The sequence below is a fragment of the Paralichthys olivaceus genome, chromosome 16 (genome assembly GCF_024713975.1).
Source record: "Paralichthys olivaceus isolate ysfri-2021 chromosome 16, ASM2471397v2, whole genome shotgun sequence".
Lineage (NCBI taxonomy): Eukaryota > Metazoa > Chordata > Actinopteri > Pleuronectiformes > Paralichthyidae > Paralichthys > Paralichthys olivaceus.
Genome location: NC_091108.1, coordinates 403762 through 427264, shown reverse-complemented (window position 1 = coordinate 427264; position 23503 = coordinate 403762). Strand labels below are relative to the sequence as shown.

The 23503-nt window shown below is 34.3% G+C and overlaps 1 protein-coding gene and 1 long non-coding RNA gene across 5 annotated transcripts; both read right to left on the bottom strand.

Moving 5' to 3' along the window:
• Positions 1–4063: 4063 nt before the first annotated feature.
• On the bottom strand, positions 4064–23460 carry LOC138405104 (uncharacterized). Its single transcript, XR_011238806.1, has 2 exons — positions 23035–23460; positions 4064–5108 (listed from the first exon to the last, which is right to left on the bottom strand). It is a non-coding gene; the product is annotated as an uncharacterized lncRNA (long non-coding RNA).
• On the bottom strand, positions 5429–14808 carry LOC109644303 (M1-specific T cell receptor alpha chain). 4 transcript variants are annotated; one of them, XM_069511500.1, is made up of 4 exons: positions 14535–14808; positions 6631–6849; positions 6400–6441; positions 5429–6253 (listed from the first exon to the last, which is right to left on the bottom strand). In XM_069511500.1, exons 1-4 carry the CDS (start codon positions 14572–14574, stop codon positions 6138–6140), a joined length of 417 nt encoding a protein of 138 aa, XP_069367601.1. In that variant the 5' UTR covers positions 14575–14808; the 3' UTR covers positions 5429–6137. The 4 variants fall into 4 exon arrangements, with proteins under 4 accessions (XP_069367601.1, XP_069367602.1, XP_069367600.1 ...); XM_069511501.1 differs by lacking the exon at positions 14535–14808 and adding an exon at positions 10126–10392; XM_069511499.1 differs by lacking the exon at positions 14535–14808 and adding an exon at positions 8795–9501.
• Positions 23461–23503: the final 43 nt, after the last annotated feature.

The window sequence follows — 23503 nt, the reverse complement described above, 5'->3', positions numbered from 1 at the left end:
CACAGGAACCTACGCCAGGATCCTGTTTGTGGATTTCAACACCATCATCCCAGCTCTGCTCCAGGAGAAGCTCTCCCTGCTGAGTGTGCCTGACTCCACCTGCAGGTGGATCACTGACTTCCTGTCTGACAGGAAGCAGCGTGTGAAGCTGTGTTCTTTCTCCTCTGCTCTTCTCCATGTACACAAACAGCTGCTCCTCCAGCCACCAGTCTGTCAAGTTCTGAAGTTCGTGGACGACACCACTCTCATTGGTCTCATCTCTGATGGTGGAGATGGTTGTGGACTACAGGAAGAACTCAGCCTCACCTGCCCCCATCACCTTCTGTGACTCCACAATCGACACTGTGAAGTCTTTCCGCTTCCTGGGAACTATCATCTCCAGGACCTCGAGCTGAACATCAGCCTCCTCATCAAGAAAGCTCAGCAGAGGATGTACTGCCAAAAACAATGATGGTGCACTTCTACACAGCCATCGTTGAGTCCATCTTCACATCCTCCATCACCATCTGGTACGCTGCTGCCGCTGCCAAGGACCAGAGCAGACTGCAGCGTGTCATTCGGTCTGCAGAGAAGGTGATTGGCTGCAATCTACCGTCGCTCCAGCACCGGTACACCTCCAGGACTCTGAAGCGTGCAGGAAAGATGGTGGCTGACCCCTCCCACCCCGGTCACAAACTCTTTGAGACCCTCCCTCTGGCAGGAGGCTGCGGTCCATCAGGACCGAAACCTCACGCCACAAGAACAGTTTTTCTCATCCACTACTAGTCTCATCAACACGGCCCTGACACTCCTTCACACGCCACCTCTGCCTCCATATGTCACACTGACCCTGCATTCACACTCTGCGTTACATTAACGCTCAGCTTTATACTAATACTGGAAATACTCTGCATACTGTGAACACTATACTCAGCTGTACTGCTCTTCTTATCTCTTTTTTACCTTCAAAAACATACTGTGTATATATTTGTATATTTATATTGTTACATTTGAATACTTGATTTTCTTATTTTATATTTAGAGATGTCTGACAACACCAAAACAAATTCCATGTATGTGTAAAAAACTTAATAAAAGTTTTTCTGATTCTGATTTTCAGCTTCTGCTTCAGAAAAACAGAAACAACATTAACAGTCACTGAGAACAGCCACCAGGTGGTGCTAGTGTCACAGCTACAGCTCATCTGCCCCTGAGAAAACCTGGAGCTGCAATTTACTTTATGTACATTTCTAATGTGTGTGACGATCCATCATCATCCATCCATCATCCATCATCATCCATCCATCATCCATCATCATCCATCATCATCCATCCATCATCCATCCATCCATCATCCATCATCATCCATCCATCATCCATCATCATCCATCCATCATCCATCATTATCCATCCATCATCATCATCCATCATCCATCCATCATCATCCATCCATCATCCATCCATCATCATCCATCCATCATCCATCATCCTCCATCATCATCCATCCATCATCATCCATCATCATCATCCATCATCATCCATCATCATCCATCCATCATCCATCATCATCCATCCATCATCATCCATCATCATCCATCCATCATCATCCATCCATCATCCATCATCCATCATCATCCATCCATCATCATCCATCCATCATCATCCATCATCATCCATCCATCATCCATCATCATCCATCCATCATCCATCATCATCCATCATCATCCATCATCATCCATCCATCATCCATCCATCCATCATCCATCATCATCCATCCATCATCCATCATCATCCATCCATCATCCATCATTATCCATCCATCCATCATCATCCATCCATCATCCATCCATCATCATCCATCCATCATCCATCATCCTCCATCATCATCCATCCATCATCATCCATCATCATCATCCATCATCATCCATCATCATCCATCCATCATCCATCATCATCCATCCATCATCATCCATCATCATCCATCCATCATCATCCATCCATCATCCATCATCCATCATCCATCATCATCCATCCATCATCATCCATCCATCATCATCCATCCATCATCCATCATCATCCATCCATCATCATCCATCATCATCCATCCATCATCATCCATCATCATCCATCCATCATCCATCATCATCCATCATCATCCATCATCATCCATCCATCATCCATCCATCCATCATCCATCATCATCCATCCATCATCCATCATCATCCATCCATCATCCATCATTATCCATCCATCATCATCATCCATCATCCATCCATCATCATCCATCCATCATCCATCCATCATCATCCATCCATCATCCATCATCCTCCATCATCATCCATCCATCATCATCCATCATCATCCATTCATCATCATCCATCATCCATCATCCATCCATCATCATCCATCCATCATCCATCCATCATCATCCATCCATCATCCATCATCCTCCATCATCATCCATCCATCATCATCCATCATCATCCATTCATCATCATCCATCATCCATCATCATCATCCATCATCCATCATCCATCATCGTCATCATCCTCCATCATCCATCATCATCCATCATCATTATCCATCATCATCATCCATCCATCATCATCATCCATCATCCATCATCATCATCCATCCATCATCATTAATCCATCATCATCCATCATCATCCATCATCATCATCCATCATCATCCATCCATCATCCATCATCATCCATCCATCATCCATCCATCATCATCCATCATCATCCATCATCATCCATCATCCATCATCATCCATCATCATCATCCATCATCATCCATCATCATCCATCATCATCCATCCATCATCCATCCATCATCATCCATCCATCATCCATCATCATCCATCCATCATCCATCATTATCCATCCATCATCATCATCCATCATCCATCCATCATCATCCATCCATCATCCATCCATCATCATCCATCCATCATCCATCATCCTCCATCATCATCCATCCATCATCATCCATCATCATCCATTCATCATCATCCATCATCCATCCATCATCATCCATCCATCATCCATCCATCATCATCCATCCATCATCCATCATCCTCCATCATCATCCATCCATCATCATCCATCATCATCCATTCATCATCATCCATCATCCATCATCATCATCCATCATCCATCATCGTCATCATCCTCCATCATCCATCATCATCCATCATCATCATCCATCATCATCATCCATCCATCATCATCATCCATCATCATCATCCATCCATCATCATTAATCCATCATCATCCATCATCATCCATCATCATCATCCATCATCATCCATCCATCATCCATCATCATCCATCCATCATCCATCCATCATCATCCATCATCATCCATCCATCATCATCCATCCATCATCCATCCATCCATCATCCATCATCATCCATCCATCATCCATCCATCATCATCCATCCATCATCCATCCATCCATCATCCATCATCATCCATCATCATCCATCCATCATCCATCATCGTCATCCATCCATCATCATCCATCATCATCCATCATCATCATCCATCATCATCCATCCATCATCCATCCATCCTCCATCATCATCCATCATCATCCATCCATCCTCCATCCATCATCCGTCCATCCTCCATCCATCCTCCATCCATCATCCATCATCATCCATCCATCATCCATCATCGTCATCCATCCATCATCATCCATCATCATCATCCATCATCATCCATCCATCATCCATCCATCCTCCATCATCATCCATCATCATCCATCCATCCTCCATCCATCATCCGTCCATCCTCCATCCATCATCTGTCCATCATCCTTCCATCCTCCATCCATCCTCTGTCCATCATCCGTCCATCATCTGTCCATCATCCTTCCATCCTCCATCATCCATCATCCTCCATCCATCATCCATCCATCATCTGTCCATCATTTGTTCATCATCCATCAACAAACAACCATCAGTGGTTTGGTTGTTTTTCTGCATCAGAGCGAGACTCAAAGAAAAGAAGAAGAAATGAGGTGAGGTCACAAACATCAAACAGAAGAAGAAGAAGAAGAAGAACACGACCTCAGAATGTTTCCAACACGTGTTGAAAAAAACAAACCTGCAGCTGAAGATGTTTCAGGAACTAAACTAATATTATGTCTAACATGTACAAATGTAAATATACCTGTTATATAAACAGTTCAAGAAAACATTCAGTGAGTAAACATTCGTTTTCATAACATCAATTCACATATAAAACTATAAAGATAAACAAACAATTATTATCTCTTAATATATAAAACTATAAAGATAAACAAACAATTATTATCTCTTGATATATAAAACTATAAAGATAAACAAACAATTATTATCTCTTGATATATAAAACTATAAAGATAAACAAACAATTATCTCTTAATATATAAAACTATAAAGATAGACAAACAATTATCTCTTAATATATACAACTATAAAGATAAACAAACAATTATTATCTCTTAATATATAAAACTATAGAGATAAACAAACAATTATTATCTCTTAATATATAAAACTATAAAGATAAACAAACAATTATCTCTTGATATATAAAACTATAAAGATAAACAAACAATTATTATCTCTTGATATATAAAACTATAAAGATAAATAAACAATTATTATCTCTTAATATATAAAACTATAAAGATAAACAGTTATTATTTTATACATGTATATAAAATTATACAGATAAATAAAAAGCTATGTTTTTATATATAAAATAAATAATAAAAAATCTAAGTGATTTAGTTGATTTTAAAGTTGTTTGTTGAAAGTTCTGAGGATATAAATAAATAAAAACGTTCTTATAAAACGTTTGTTTTCTTTCTGTGAAGTTTGAGTTCATCTGATTTTTATCTTTATATAAAACTTGAAGTGTGAATGTTTTTAGTTTTGGGCTCTTGATGGTGTTTGTGTCCACGTGGTTGAAAGTGAAGCGTTAGAAGAAGACGAACAGTTTCACATGTTTCTCTGAGTCACACCTGATGTCTGACCTCGATCCCCCCCCACACACACCCTGTCCCAGAAGGCTTTGTGGTAGAAACCGCTGCCGCCTTCGTCTGTGACGTCTTCATGCAGCTCGACCACATCCTGAGGAAACATGCAGAAGAGTTTCCAGTGGCAGCAGCAGCCAATCAGATCACACACACACACACACACACACACACACACACAAACACACACACAACCACACACACACAGTGGTTTTCATTGTTTCCATACAGGAAACAGGAAGTGATGACACATATTTGCTGTTTCTGAATTTAACAGAAACTTTCCTTCAGCCTCGAGTTGATCAGAGAGAAGAAATGAACAAGTGAAATATTTTCATCAGAGATTCTGTGACTGTGCACGTGAAAGTTTCATCAGCGCACGTGAAGGTTTGTTTCAAAAAGACAAAGTAGAAATAATGAATTTTAAAAGAGTTTATTCAATTTTCTTTTTAGAACAAAAACATTTTAACGGCAAAAAATAAGAAAAATATTTCCACAGAACCAAACGAAAACAAACATGTTATTAACATGTTATTACACGTGTTACATCACAAACATTATGTTACAGACATTTCAAACTGATAATAGAGCAAAGAGAAAAAAGAGAAACCTTATCTTAATGTTTCATTTAAAAAAACCTTTAAGAAGAAATTCATCATCAAATCGACCTGTTAAAGTTTTAAATTCACAAAAGTGAACATTTGAAACTCAAGCATCAAACTGTTCATACTAACAACACATTTTATTTATAGGCACCTCACAAGAGAAATCCAGAGACAAAACTTTACGTAACAAACAATCAGACTGAATATGAACATGTTAAAAACAACACGCTACTGTCAGAGAATCAAACACCGCCTGCAGATGTTTCACATTAAAAGCCACAGAGGAAAGAGATTATACCCTTTAAGCTTCTAGAAGGCTTTTAATTTGAAAAACTGACAATTAAACACGTTTTCTTGATCTGTTGACGAATAAAAAACAAGAACGAGACAAAGTTTCAGTTTCAAAGAAACAAAAGAGACATTGACTGAAGATAAAACAAGGAAAGAGAATGTGAAGCAGGATTTATATTTAACGACAACGTAAACAACTAAAATATGACTTTACTGATGAGCTCAGTGTCTCAGACTCTGTGACTGAGCCACAGTCGCAGCGTCAGCAGCACGTTGAAGACGACGGTCTTGAGGAAGAGGAGCCGGAGCGCCACGACGAGCAGAGACACAGTGTTCACCGCCGGATCTGAGAACAACAACAACACAACAATTCAACCAGAAACATCTTCAAACTGTTCATCAAACTCTTCATCAAACTCTTCATCATCAAACTCTTCATCAAACTCTTCATCAAACTCTTCATCAAACTGTTCAACATAAAGTAACACAAACCTTTCTTCAAAACATCTGCACAGACCTCAGATTCATTTTTGCCTGAAGGAAACACAACAAGGTATCGTTAGTCTTCACAGAGCTGATTGATGCTCATGATTTATTCTATTTATAATGTTTGACATCTCATATTAACGCTCATGAATCGATTCCTTCATTAACGAACGTGTGTCAACGTCTCTCGGTGTGAAACAGAGTCTTTGAACCGATGAGGTCACTGAAGTCACTGACCTGTGCGGGACTCACACTGTGAAGCATCAGACCACAGAGCCACCTGACTGTACAGAGACTCTTCTGACGCCCGGGCGGCTCCAGTCATATCTGTTGAACCACTTTTAAAAAGGTCATGCTCGAGAGTTGCATTGTGTTTGCTGAAACCAGTGGCCAGGCACGCCGTGATGGTTGTGTCCTGGTCCTCGAGTTCATAGTAGGACGGCTCGTATTCGTCTCCTGAAAAACAAAAACTCTCGTGAACAAAGGTCGAACGCTGACAGTGAAATTCCAGTTTTTCCAAAGAGCTGAAACAGACGTGAAGATGATCAAACTTCCTCCAACGTCTGTCTCACCCAACGAAGCTGTAGAATAAATAACGTGAGCCGTTGAAGTGAAACTCACCTGATTCAAACAAGAGAAAATAAACATCCAACACTCGGTTTTATTCAAATCTTCCTCAACTCGTTGTCGACCTCGGATCCTGGATTTGGTTGTTGTTGTAATTACACAACAAATTGTGTTATTACCAAACCGAGCTCCATTATTCACAAGATCGTCGACTTTGATATGTAAATTCACATTTCATCACTAATATGAAGTGAAGTCAAACTGAACCAGTCGATCTTTGATCAAACTCAACTATAATGAGCTCTTCACACCCAACAGTCAACAAACGACAACTAAAAATCCACGATGAAATAAGTGGTGACAGATAATATTGTTTTGAAATCTTGTTATGAATTCATACAATGGTGAGATTTAACTTGACTGTGTTGTTACAGGATTCTTCTTCATAAATCAATCTGAGAATGTGTGGACGTGTCGATGAGGTTGTGAAACTCACTGAACCCAACAGTGACTCTGACTCCGGATCCAAACCGGATTATTGTTGTTGTTCACACAGGAACTGAAGTCGTAACAGAAACCAAGAGTTCAACATCAAACTGAAAAATATCAACGTCGGCACAGTTTCACACACAACGATCTTTTACATTGGTGCTTGTGTGTACTTTCTGTATACTAGTACACAAACGTACATAGTGCAGAATATCAAGGATTTACAAAAGTCCCATTTCACCCTGATATGAAACCAGCTCCTCTGCTCCTGGTCGTAACGTGAATCAATTCAAAATGATCCCATGTGAAACTCAAATCATTGATTTGAGTTTCAAAGCTCTGTTGGGGATGAGACACGTATTTGTACACAGCTGAACACGGCCGGGTCAGTGCTGAACCACAGACGACAATAATACTCCGTTTGAATACTAGTTGAACGAAATATTTTGTGACTCATTTTGTTTCTTGAACGTGTATTTTTGAATCTGAAGCTTCAAACTTTGATTGTTCGTGTTTGTTCTTCATCTGCAATAACATGTGTAATAACTTTAACGTGATAATTAAGAAGTGCGAGTCTGAATTTAACCACCAGGTGTTTTAACGGACTTTGTCGTTAATATAGAATTGTAAAGTTCACTCACGTGACATGACAGTGACTTGGATTCCAGAAGCAAACAGCAGTTTGTAACTATTCACACAGTAAATGAGCAGCTTTCAAAAACCAGCCGAGCAACTTCACTTTCATTTTACTGAAGAAGACAAAGCGACATTTTGTGACTTTAGAAAGAATCTCAACATTCATGCTTCTCATGTTATTACCATTCAAAACATTCCCATTGTATTTCTGTAGCTTTTAACGTGCGTCACCATATTGAAAGTTTTATTGTGTGTAACAGATTATCTGTGACATCATTCGAGTAAATGTAAACTATTCATGTTTAAATATTATCAGGCCGTTGATCGTCATCCTGATTTTAATATTTACACGTACTTTTACTGAGCAGAACAAAGTTGTGTCGATAAAAAGAATCTAAATGAATAACGTGTTTAGAATATCTGCAGTTCTCATCACAGATATGAACAAAATGAAAACATATCGTTCAGTTTAACCAAGTTAGAAACTTCAGAACTGAACTGAGAACAACGAATCGACTCCTTTACACCCGGAAACTCTTTTGTCCACGTTTCGACTTTAACTCGACCGCTGGCGTTCAGTCGGTTCCGTTTGTCGCTCGGTCACTTTCATTGATTCACATAAAAACGTTCATGTGAAATCTTCTTCCGATTCAAAAGTTAATAAAGTTGATATTTTCACTGCTGGTTTGCTTTAGCAGATTTTACTCACTGTTGTTGACGATGACTTTAATTCCAGATCCAAACCAGATTTTCTGGAAGCCAGTACTCGTCACACAGCTCAGGAAGGAGGAGCGAAAAGTCAACATGAACCACCGACCTGGATGGTGACGCTTCATGATACACCGTTAACACCGTTAACACCGTTAACTCTTGTTGATTAACTCATTAGTCTCATATTGGCTCTTTGTTAGTGGATATAAATCACTGGTTATTCATTTATTGTTCATGAATCACAATGTTAACGTGTGTTGCTCAATATGAAACTAAACACAAGTGTAACTGAAGTCTCTCACTCAGAACAGGTTCCCACTCCAGAGGTGCCACATGAGATATAATCACTAACAAAGAGCTGATATGTTCTAACCAGCAACTAGTTAACGGTGTGAACTGTGTGAACTGTGTTAACGTTGTTACCGGTGTTAAAGGTTTTAACTGTGATAACTGTGTTAACTGTGTTAACGTTGTTAACTGTGATAACTGAGTTCCCGAACGTGAAGTTTCTCACACTGAGGAACTTTTACAAGTTAAGCCTCAGTTTTATCTTTGGTTTTGTTTCTTGATCAGATCAAAATGATCCAAATGTAGAAACATGACAAACTTTTTCAATTTACTTTGAATTTAACTTTTTTATCAGAAACAACCTTTTGATTTTAAAGACTAAAGAGTTGTATTCATTATTATTTTCAGAAAGTTTGAAGGAAACTCAGGTTCTTACTGGTTTGTACGGACACAGTCGATCCGCTGCCAAAGAGAAGTTTGGTTCCTCCGAGATTCACACAACGATGACAGGATGAACGAAAACTGAATTTACTGCTCAGCTCAGTGACGCATCACAAACATCAGTAGTATTATTATACTTTTAGATAAGCAAAGTATTACAGTTTTATCATTGTACTATAATATTCCATGACTTCCCACAAACAGAGAATCTTCGAATGTGTAGAAGTGACAATCCCACGAATATTCACACCTCAAACCTGCAGCAGAATATTTGATTTAACACAAATTTCTTTCTGGAGTTGAAGTTTCTCGCTCCCACTAAGATTTCGACATCACTGTTGAGAATTCAAACGTCACTGATCTACACTTGGTTTTAAACAGACGCTCGTTCAGATGAATTTTAATGAACAGTCAGAAAACTCTTCCTGATCGTTGCTGGTTGATGGTTTTATAATATTGGAAACGTGAAACTATCACTGACTGAACATTAAAAACATCGAGCTGGTCGTCAGCTGATCAGTGACTTCTTCTATAGAAGAGCTTTTAATTACTCTTATTATTGTACAGAGAGCAAACTGTAAGTATCTGATGTGTACTCACTGCTCTTCACCATCACTTTGGTTCCTTTTCCAAACAGCAGCTTCCAGCCTGATGATGTCACACAGTGAATCTGCTCTGAGCAATAATCACATCGTCCCACTTCAGATATTTATACTTTAAACGTGACGCTTCAAAACAAATGATGTCTGACGCTCATCGGGAGGGAATTTATATTTCATCACTATATACATATATAACTATATATAACTATATATATATATATATATATATAGTTATATATGGAGTGACAACAAATCAACAAAGTAATCATCAGTTTACAAACCATTCTTCTGTGACGACAAAGTGAAATGTTCTCTGAGGTTCTGGGAAAAGTCGTTAATGAGTTTTCTGCCTTTAATTATTGTCTGAAGACTCGAGTTGATGATGAACATTAAAACAAAGGTTTACTGTTTAAATATCGATCCTGTCGTTGGTTCTCAGTTTTTAAATAACTTAGAATTATTACTTTGACTTGTCCTCGACAGTCAGTTTGATAATGAACGTTAAACAATCTAAAAAATATTGAATAATATATGATTATCGAATAACTCCTGCTTGTGACAAGAATAAATAAACTAAAGCTGTAACTTGGTGAAGAACACTGTTGTCTCTCGACTACGTTTGGAATACTCACTGTCTCCTACAGACACTTCGATCCCTTCTCCAAAGAGCAGCCGTCTGTTTCCTGACGCCGTCACACAGTGAAGTTCATCTGAACAATAACCTCACGTTTCTTTATCAACGTCTTTACAACTGACACCAAAAGTCTTCAGAGTTATTTAAGTGAAAATCCTTTGATTAAATCCAAAACTCACGTTGGACATAAAAGTGTTTGTCACTTGAAATCCTACGTTTGTTATTTCAGCTGAGTGGATTTTCACTGTGGGTATTTTGATGTGTTGCTGTTTTCTTCTTGTGTCTGTTTTAAATGCGTCATGTAAAGACAGTTGACATGGAGGATGGACATAATGCAGACGAACTTAATAAGTAAATGTTAAATTAGAGGAGACACATTCTCTGCAGTACAATAATATATTAGATTTAAGAATTGGAGAAATGATAAAACTAACTAAAACTAAGAAGTCATTTGTTTTGCTGGAATCAGAGAAAACATTCTAAATAATATTTCAGCATTAATAGAGATCTGAAGTGAAGAGCTGAACACATGAACACATGAACACATGAACACATGAACCCACTGATACCAACAGTTAAACTGCTGCACACCTCACACCGAGACGAGAATCCCATCAAACGGTTTGTCTTCAGAACAAGAGCACGTTTTAAAGACAATAAGTCGGAGCATCGTGCGTCACTTTCATCTGTCGAGGATCAAAACACAGCAGCCGCTTAAAACTCACCGGATTCAAGAACCAACGTTTTTACTTCACTGAGAACGAACGACAGCGTCACCACCCTGAATCTCGTCCCCTCACTCTGCTGATTCGGTTTAATGATTTCTACCTGACAAACATTTGAAAAGTTTGACTTCAACTGGATTGAAACGGAACTCGTACAGATATTTCATCAAATGTCACATTTCCACAGAGTTCAGTCCACATCTTGAGTTTCAAGACAAAGCTTTGTAAAGTGAATGAAGAACTTTCGTTTGTCGAAGCCGAACCAACAGAGGGTCAGAAGTAAGAAGTTGTCAATCATGAACAAATGTTGATGATTGTTTTGTTTCCTGATTAAATGAGATTTCTGTTCTCAAACGACGTTTGTAGAATTATTCCAGCGTCGTCCTTCGTTTATCTTAAAGTCAAGACGCAGAGCGACTTTAATAATATTTGAAATACTCACTGATGTATACTGTTACTTTGGTTCCTGCTCCAAAGAGGATTTGATAAGTTCCAGAAGTCACACAGTGAATCTGCCCCGAACAATAAGTGCAGAGACGGTTCTCCTGAACTCTTTTTAAAAGACATGAGTTTGTATTTGGCTTCAGGTTTTTTTAAACCACATAAACACGATAAACGTGTCGTCTGGTTGAAAACAGTCCTGAGGTTTGATGTTCGTTCAGATTCTGCTTCAGTGGAATGAAGCTCAAACGTACAAACATTGACTGACGCTGATGTTTCTGCTGCGTTCGTCTCAGCGATGAGGAACCAGAGTCCATGTTCACACAACGTGAAGCAGCACAACACAAACACAACTCAAACTCAACAACTCAACACAAACACAACACAAACTCAACAACTCAACACAAACACAACACAAACTCAACAACTCAAACTCAACACAAACTCAACAACTCAACTCAAACTCAACACAAACTCAACAACTCAACTCAAACTCAACACAAACTCAACAACTCAACACAAACTCAACACAAACTCAACAACTCAAACTCAACACAAACTCAACAACTCAACTCAAACTCAACACAAACTCAACAACTCAACTCAAACTCAACAACTCAACACAAACACAACACAAACTCAACAACTCAACTCAAACTCAACAACTCAACACAAACTCAACACAAACTCAACACAAACTCAACACAAACTCAACTCAAACTCAACTCAAACTCAACTCAAACTCAACAACTCAACACAAACTCAACTCAAACTCAACAACTCAACTCAAACTCAACACAAACTCAACTCAAACTCAACAACTCAACTCAAACTCAACAACTCAACAAACAAAACCTAAATTACGAAAACAGATTTTTTCAAGTTTTCACTATTTTCATCCAGTTTTTTTCTGTTTCTTAGTTTCTGAGTAAACACGTATGAAACGCACACGTATGAAACGCACACGTGGACACACACGTATGAAACAAACGTATGAAACACACGTATGAAACACACACGTATGAAACACACACGTATGAAACGTACGAAACGCACACGTATGAAACGCACACGTGGACACAAACATATGAAACACACACGTATGAAACACACACGCATGAAACACACACGCATGACACGCACACGTATGAAACGCACACGTATGAAACGCACACACACGTATGAAACGCACACGTATGAAACACACATGTATGAAACGCACACGTATGAAACACACACGTATGAAACACACATGTATGAAACACACACGTATGAAACGCACACGTATGAAACACACACGTATGAAACACACATGTATGAAACGCACACGTATGAAACACACACGTATGAAACGCACACGTATGAAACACACACGTATGAAACACACATGTATGAAACGCACACGTATGAAACACACATGTATGAAACACACACGTATGACACACGTATAATGTATATATGTACTCACTGAGTTGAATGATTACTCTGGTTCCACTTCCAAACACGATCTTATTCACACCAACATTCACACAACATGAAACATCCCAACACAAACCTGAAGCACTGACACACACATCACATGAGGGAGGTCATCGAGCTTTCTGTTCAGAAGAGCCTGTATAAAATACTTGAGTCTATATGTTGATCGTGATTCTTACTTAGGTACATGTTATATAATGTGTTTAAACATATACATTATATATGTATATATACTTAGTGTTTAAAGACATACATTATATAATATATATCTCAGTACTCACTGGGTTCAGTGATTAACCTGTTCACTTTATATATCATACTTAGTGTTTAAAGATATACATTATATATATATATAAATATATATTTATATATCTCAGTACTCACTGGGTTCAATGATTACTCTGGTTCACTTTATATATATATAATACTTAGTGTTTAAAGATATACATTATATATATATATCTCAGTACTCACTGGGTTCAATGATTACTCTGGTTCACTTTATATATAACACTTAGTGTTTAAAGATATAGATTATATTTATATATCTCAGTACTCACTGGGTTCAATGATTACTCTGGTTCACTTTATATATATATATAATACTTAGTGTTTAAAGATATAGATTATATTTGTATATCTCAGTACTCACTGGGTTCAATGATTACTCTGGTTCACTTTATATATATATATATAATACTTAGTGTTTAAAGATATAGATTATATATTTATATATCTCAGTACTCACTTGGTTCAATGATTACTCTGGTTCACTTTATATATATATAATAATTAGTGTTTAAAGATATAGATTATATATATATATCTCAGTACTCACTGGGTTCAATGATTACTCTGGTTCACTTTATATATATATAATACTTAGTGTTTAAAGATATAGATTATATTTATATATCTCAGTACTCACTGGGTTCAATGATTACTCTGGTTCACTTTATATATATATATAATACTTAGTGTTTAAAGATATAGATTATATTTGTATATCTCAGTACTCACTGGGTTCAATGATTACTCTGGTTCACTTTATATATATATAATACTTAGTGTTTAAAGATATACATTATATATATATATATATATATATAAATATATCTCAGTACTCACTGGGTTCAATGATTACTCTGGTTCCACTTCCAAAGATCATCTTCTGATTTCCATAATTCACACAACATGAAGCTTCATAACACAAACTCAGCTGTGATGTGATCTAAAACCAAACCTCATTTAAAAAATTCCATTTTACATTTAGACTATAAATAAAGTAAAGATTCTAATACTAGGTGTATTTATTATTCATATAAATAATATGTATAACTTTTACCACTACTCACTGGGTTCAATGATTAACCTGGTTCACTTTATATATATATAATACTTAGTGTTTAAAGATATACATTATATATATATATATAAATATATCTCAGTACTCACTGGGTTCAATGATTAACCTGGTTCACTTTATATATATATAATACTTAGTGTTTAAAGATATACATTTTATATATATATATATATATATATCTCAGTACTCACTGGGTTCAATGATTACTCTGGTTCACTTTATATATAATACTTAGTGTTTAAAGATATACATTATTTATATATATATATATATATATATATATCTCAGTACTCACTGGGTTCAATGATTACTCTGGTTCCACTTCCAAACACGATCTTATAACTTCCAGTATTCACACAACATGAAACATCCCAACACAAACTGTGACCTCCTCAACCAGACTTCATGTAAAAAACACACAGTTTTACTTTAACGCTATGAACAGAACAGAACAACTGTAATATCTGAAGCTAGTTTTCATGAAGAACATTTCTAATATCGTGTGCTATAAATAAAATGCTCACAGTGACATAACAGACACTGAATACAATCTATTACTGATGATATGTATTACAACATAGAGCCTCCATATAAAGGGAGTTATATAATCTATATATGTACTCACTGGGTTCAATGATTACTTGGTTCACTTTATATATAATACTTAGTGTTTAAAGATATACATTATATATATATATAAATATATCTTAGTACTCACTGGGTTCAATGATTACTTGGTTCACTTTATATATAATACTTAGTGTTTAAAGATATACATTATATATATATATATCTCAGTACTCACTGGGTTCAATGATTACTCTGGTTCACTTTATATATATATAATACTTAGTGTTTAAAGATATAGATTATATTTATATATCTCAGTACTCACTGGGTTCAATGATTACTCTGGTTCACTTTATATATATATATAATACTTAGTGTTTAAAGATATAGATTATATTTGTATATCTCAGTACTCACTGGGTTCAATGATTACTCTGGTTCACTTTATATATATATATAATACTTAGTGTTTAAAGATATAGATTATATATATATATCTCAGTACTCACTGGGTTCAATGATTACTCTGGTTCACTTTATATATATATAATACTTAGTGTTTAAAGATATACATTATATATATATATATATAAATATATCTCAGTACTCACTGGGTTCAATGATTACTCTGGTTCACTTTATATATATATAATACTTAGTGTTTAAAGATATAGATTATATATATATATCTCAGTACTCACTGGGTTCAATGATTACTCTGGTTCACTTTATATATATATATAATACTTAGTGTTTAAAGATATACATTATATATATATATCTCAGTACTCACTGGGTTCAATGATTACTCTGGTTCCACTTCCAAACACGATCTTATAACCTCCAGTATTCACACAACATGAAACATCCCAACACAAACTGTGACCTCCTCAACCAGACTTCATGTAAAAAACACACAGTTTTACTTTAACGCTATGAACAGAACATCACAACTGTAATATCTGAAGCTAGTTTTCATGAAGAACATTTCTAATATCGTGTGCTATAAATAAAATGCTCACAGTGACATAACAGACACTGAATACAATCTATTACTGATGATATGTATTACAACATAGATCCTCCATATAAAGGGAGTTATATAATCTATATATGTACTCACTGGGTTCAATGATTACTTGGTTCACTTTATATATAATACTTAGTGTTTAAAGATATACATTTTATATATATATATATATAAATATATCTCAGTACTCACTGGGTTCAATGATTACTCTGGTTCACTTTATATATATAATACTTAGTGTTTAAAGATATACATTATATATATATATATAAATATATCTCAGTACTCACTGGGTTCAATGATTACTCTGGTTCACTTTATATATATATAATACTTAGTGTTTAAAGATATAGATTATATATATATATCTCAGTACTCACTGGGTTCAATGATTACTCTGGTTCACTTTATATATATATAATACTTAGTGTTTAAAGATATACATTATATATATATATATATATAAATATATCTCAGTACTCACTGGGTTCAATGATTACTCTGGTTCACTTTATATATAACACTTAGTGTTTAAAGATATAGATTATATTTATATATCTCAGTACTCACTGGGTTCAATGATTACTCTGGTTCACTTTATATATATATATAATACTTAGTGTTTAAAGATATACATTATATATATATATATATATATATATAAATATATCTCAGTACTCACTGGGTTCAATGATTACTCTGGTTCACTTTATATATATATAATACTTAGTGTTTAAAGATATACATTATATATATATATCTCAGTACTCACTGGGTTCAATGATTACTCTGGTTCACTTTATATATATATATAATACTTAGTGTTTAAAGATATAGATTATATATATATATCTCAGTACTCACTGGGTTCAATGATTACTCTGGTTCACTTTATATATATATAACACTTAGTGTTTAAAGATATACATTATATATATATATCTCAGTACTCACTGGGTTCAATGATTACTCTGGTTCACTTTATATATATATAATACTTAGTGTTTAAAGATATAGATTATATAAATATATCTCAGTACTCACTGGGTTCAATGATTACTCTGGTTCACTTTATATATATATAATACTTAGTGTTTAAAGATATACATTATATATATATATCTCAGTACTCACTGGGTTCAATGATTACTCTGGTTCACTTTATATATATATATAATACTTAGTGTTTAAAGATATAGATTATATATATATATATCTCAGTACTCACTGGGTTCAATGATTACTCTGGTTCACTTTATATATATATAATAATTAGTGTTTAAAGATATAGATTATATATATATATATCTCAGTACTCACTGGGTTCAATGATTACTCTGGTTCACTTTATATATATATAATACTTAGTGTTTAAAGATATAGATTATATTTATATATCTCAGTACTCACTGGGTTCAATGATTACTCTGGTTCACTTTATATATATATATAATACTTAGTGTTTAAAGATATAGATTATATATATATATATATATCTCAGTACTCACTGGGTTCAATGATTACTCTGGTTCCACTTCCAAAGATCATCTTCTGATTTCCATCATTCACACAACATGAAGCTTCATAACACAAACTCAGCTGTGATGTGATCTAAAACCAAACCTCATTTAAAAAATTCCATTTTACATTTAGACTATAAATAAAGTAAAGATTCTAATACTAGGTGTATTTATTATTCATATAAATAATATGTATAACTTTTACCACTACTCACTGGGTTCAATGATTAACCTGGTTCACTTTATATATATATAATACTTAGTGTTTAAAGATATACATTTTATATATATATATATATATATATCTCAGTACTCACTGGGTTCAATGATTACTCTGGTTCACTTTATATATAATACTTAGTGTTTAAAGATATACATTATTTATATATATATATATATATATATATATCTCAGTACTCACTGGGTTCAATGATTACTCTGGTTCCACTTCCAAACACGATCTTATAACTTCCAGTATTCACACAACATGAAACATCCCAACACAAACTGTGACCTCCTCAACCAGACTTCATGTAAAAAACACACAGTTTTACTTTAACGCTATGAACAGAACAGAACAACTGTAATATCTGAAGCTAGTTTTCATGAAGAACATTTCTAATATCGTGTGCTATAAATAAAATGCTCACAGTGACATAACAGACACTGAATACAATCTATTACTGATGATATGTATTACAACATAGAGCCTCCATATAAAGGGAGTTATATAATCTATATATGTACTCACTGGGTTCAATGATTACTTGGTTCACTTTATATATAATACTTAGTGTTTAAAGATATACATTATATATATATATATATATATATATCTCAGTACTCACTGGGTTCAATGATTACTCTGGTTCACTTTATATATAATACTTAGTGTTTAAAGATATACATTATATATATATATATAAATATATCTCAGTACTCACTGGGTTCAATGATTACTCTGGTTCACTTTATATATATATAATACTTAGTGTTTAAAGATATAGATTATATTTATATATCTCAGTACTCACTGGGTTCAATGATTCCTCTGGTTCACTTTATATATATATAATACTTAGTGTTTAAAGATATAGATTATATTTGTATATCTCAGTACTCACTGGGTTCAATGATTACTCTGGTTCACTTTATATATATATAATACTTAGTGTTTAAAGATATACATTATATATATATATATCTCAGTACTCACTGGGTTCAATGATTCCTCTGGTTCACTTTATATATATATAATACTTAGTGTTTAAAGATATAGATTATATTTATATATCTCAGTACTCACTGGGTTCAATGATTACTCTGGTTCACTTTATATATATATAATACTTAGTGTTTAAAGATATAGATTATATTTGTATATCTCAGTACTCACTGGGTTCAATGATTACTCTGGTTCACTTTATATATATATAATACTTAGTGTTTAAAGATATAGATTATATATATATATCTCAGTACTCACTGGGTTCAATGATTACTCTGGTTCACTTTATATATATATAATACTTAGTGTTTAAAGATATAGATTATATATATATATCTCAGTACTCACTGGGTTCAATGATTACTCTGGTTCACTTTATATATATATATAATACTTAGTGTTTAAAGATATAGATTATATATATATATATCTCAGTACTCACTGGGTTCAATGATTACTCTGGTTCCACTTCCAAAGATCATCTTCTGATTTCCATAATTCACACAACATGAAGCTTCATAACACAAACTCAGCTGTGATGTGATCTAAAACCAAACCTCATTTAAAAAATTCCATTTTACATTTAGACTATAAATAAAGTAAAGATTCTAATACTAGGTGTATTTATTATTCATATAAATAATATGTATAACTTTTACCACTACTCACTGGGTTCAATGATTAACCTGGTTCACTTTATATATATATAATACTTAGTGTTTAAAGATATACATTATATATATATATATAAATATATCTCAGTACTCACTGGGTTCAATGATTAACCTGGTTCACTTTATATATATATAATACTTAGTGTTTAAAGATATACATTATATATATATATATAAATATATCTCAGTACTCACTGGGTTCAATGATTAACCTGGTTCACTTTATATATATATAATACTTAGTGTTTAAAGATATACATTATATATATATATATAAATATATATATATATATCTCAGTACTCACTGGGTTCAATGATTACTCTGGTTCCACTTCCAAACACGATCTTATCACTTCCAGTATTCACACAACATGAAACATCCCAACACAAACTGTGACCTCCTCAACCAGACTTCATGTAAAAAACACACAATTTTACTTTAACGCTATGAACAGAACATCACAACTGTAATATCTGAAGCTAGTTTTCATGAAGAACATTTCTAATATCGTGTGCTATAAATAAAATGCTCACAGTGACATAACAGACACTGAATACAATCTATTACTGATGATATGTATTACAACATAGAGCCTCCATATAAAGGGAGTTATATAATCTATATATGTACTCACTGGGTTCAATGATTACTTGGTTCACTTTATATATAATACTTAGTGTTTAAAGATATACATTATATATATATATATATATATATATCTCAGTACTCACTGGGTTCAATGATTACTCTGGTTCACTTTATATATAATACTTAGTGTTTAAAGATATACATTATATATATATATAAATATATCTTAGTACTCACTGGGTTCAATGATTACTTGGTTCACTTTATATATATATATAATACTTAGTGTTTAAAGATATACATTATATATATATATGTATATAAATATATCTCAGTACTCACTGGGTTCAATGATTACTTGGTTCACTTTATATATATATAATACTTAGTGTTTAAAGATATACATTATATATATATATATATATATATATATATATATATATATATATATATATATATAAATATATCTCAGTACTCACTGGATTCAATGATTACTCTGGTTCACTTTATATATAATACTAAGTGTTTAAAGATATACATTATATATATATATATAAATATATCTCAGTACTCACTGGATTCAATGATTACTCTGGTTCACTTTATATATAATACTTAGTGTTTAAAGATATACATTATATATATATATATAAATATATCTTAGTACTCACTGGGTTCAATGATTACTCTGGTTCACTTTATATATAATACTTAGTGTTTAAAGATATACATTATATATATATATATAAATATATCTCAGTACTCACTGGGTTCAATGATTAACCTGGTTCACTTTATATATATAATACTTAGTGTTTAAAGATATACATTATATATATATATATATAAATATATCTCAGTACTCACTGGGTTCAATGATTACTCTGGTTCACTTCATATATAATACTTAGTGTTTAAAGATATACATTATATATATATATATATAAATATATCTCAGTACTCACTGGGTTCAATGATTACTCTGGTTCCACTTCCAAACACGATCTTTTCATAACCTCCAGTATTCACACAACATGAAACATCCCAACACAAACTGTGACCTCCTCAACCAGACTTCATGTAAAAAACACACAATTCATCGAATGTTTAAATGCTCAGATTAGATTTTATATAAAGCAAATCTCAATCATTAAAACCAGTTTTCTCACGTATTTTTTATATTTGACACTTTTCAACAATGTTGTGTTTCCACCATTGAGTTAAATATAGATGACAGATTAGATTTACTACAGTGGAGCCACTGCACTAATCATTCTGAAGATATTTACTGCTGAATATTCATCAGCAGAAAGTTGTACACGTAGTTTAAAGTCACTTCCCATCAGATCAACATTTATCTCAGATTAAAAACAGAATCCTAGATTTGTTAATGACACAGATCAAGTTTAATAAATTCTGAAGTTGAATGAATCTCAATATCTGACTCGCTGCCGTAAAACTACTTTGGTCACCGTAACAACACACACACACAGTAGTATTACTTACTGGTGTACACGTTGAGCTTTGTTCCATTTCCAAACACAGTTGTGTATCCGCCCTGACCAGTCACACACACAGACACACAGCTCAACAAAAACCGGTCGCACGCTGGACTGAAATACCTTTGAATAAAACTTTACTTGTACTCTGTGGCTGTGACAGACGGTTTAATTCAATATGTGATTTCATGATCGATGGTGATAATAAATATCTATGAATTCATTTACAGACCTGAGGACACCACGAGCTTCACTCCACCACTGAAGATCAGCTTGTTTCCAGATCCAGACACACAAACACTCACACCCGTACACAAACCTCACACAAACTTTCACCAACACACAAACCTCACACAAACTTTCACCAACACACAAACCTCACACCCGTACACAAACCAACACACTAACCTCACACAAACTTTCACCAACACAAACCTCAGAATATCAAGTTCATATATATAAATATTTAAATGTTTTCATTCGTTAAATGCTGCAGTACGTTTCTCTTGGTGTCTGTGGAAGTGATGGTCCTACAAACTTTGTCCTTTCTATCTCCTGTGAATTTGTATTTTTGTGAAAATGTACAAAATAAAACTATAATCACATTTGTACATGTTTAACTGTTCAATTCGTCTTAATCTTGCATTTGTCATAGACAGTATCTACTGAACAGTGTGCAGTGAGTCCAGACTCAGTGAAACTATAAAAACAGAAGAAAGTCTCATTTAAAAACACAGATAAAGAAGCTTTATCCACATGAAGGTGTGAAAACTTAATCTCTTACCAGTTTCAACCGTCACTTTGTTCCCACGGCTGAAATAAAGTTTTCCTGTCCCCTGACTGTTCACACTCTAACACACACTGTGACAAATACTGACGAAAGAAAGCAGGATTATTATTTTGTATTTTATCTTTGTCTAACTCCCGTCATCTGTCTTCTAATCCTCCGTCTGCATCATCTTATATCTGTCCACATTTGTCTTCTTGTTTTTCTCACTGTTTGACTGGTAGAGCTCTAATAACAATCATAGCTACAAACTGAACATTAATGATGATATTTTTCTGTCAGTTTTTACTCATCATCCAGTTTCTACTCTTTTGCAGTTTATTGAAAACACAAGCGTCTGTTTTTAGAGTTGAAAAGAAACTCACCAGCAGCTCTGAGCACTGACGTCACAGCCGTCTGATTCCGTCTCCGTTAAACTCGGACACACAGCCGTCACTGCTCAGGAGACAAACACAGTCCTCTTCTGCAAAACATCTCATGAGTTTGTTTGTCTTCAGTTTCCCATGATCCTCTAGGTTCTGTTGCCTGAAAGCTGATGGACAGAAACAAAAAGAACAGATAGAATAATCTTCTCCCAGTTATTTGCAGACGCTATGACAGACGTTGGATGGAGAAATGAACGACCTGAGTTTTCAACATTTCTTCTCAGAGAAAACTCAGCTCCCTCTCCATCAAAAAACTGTTCACACAATGAAACAGAGTCCGACACAAAACAGCCTCATCTGATCAGATATCACCGTGTGAACAGAAGAGGGCCTTCAACAGATCCCTGTTGCACACCCAACAAAGCTACACACACTAAACAGCAGCAGCGTCACCAGCAGGGGGCGCTGG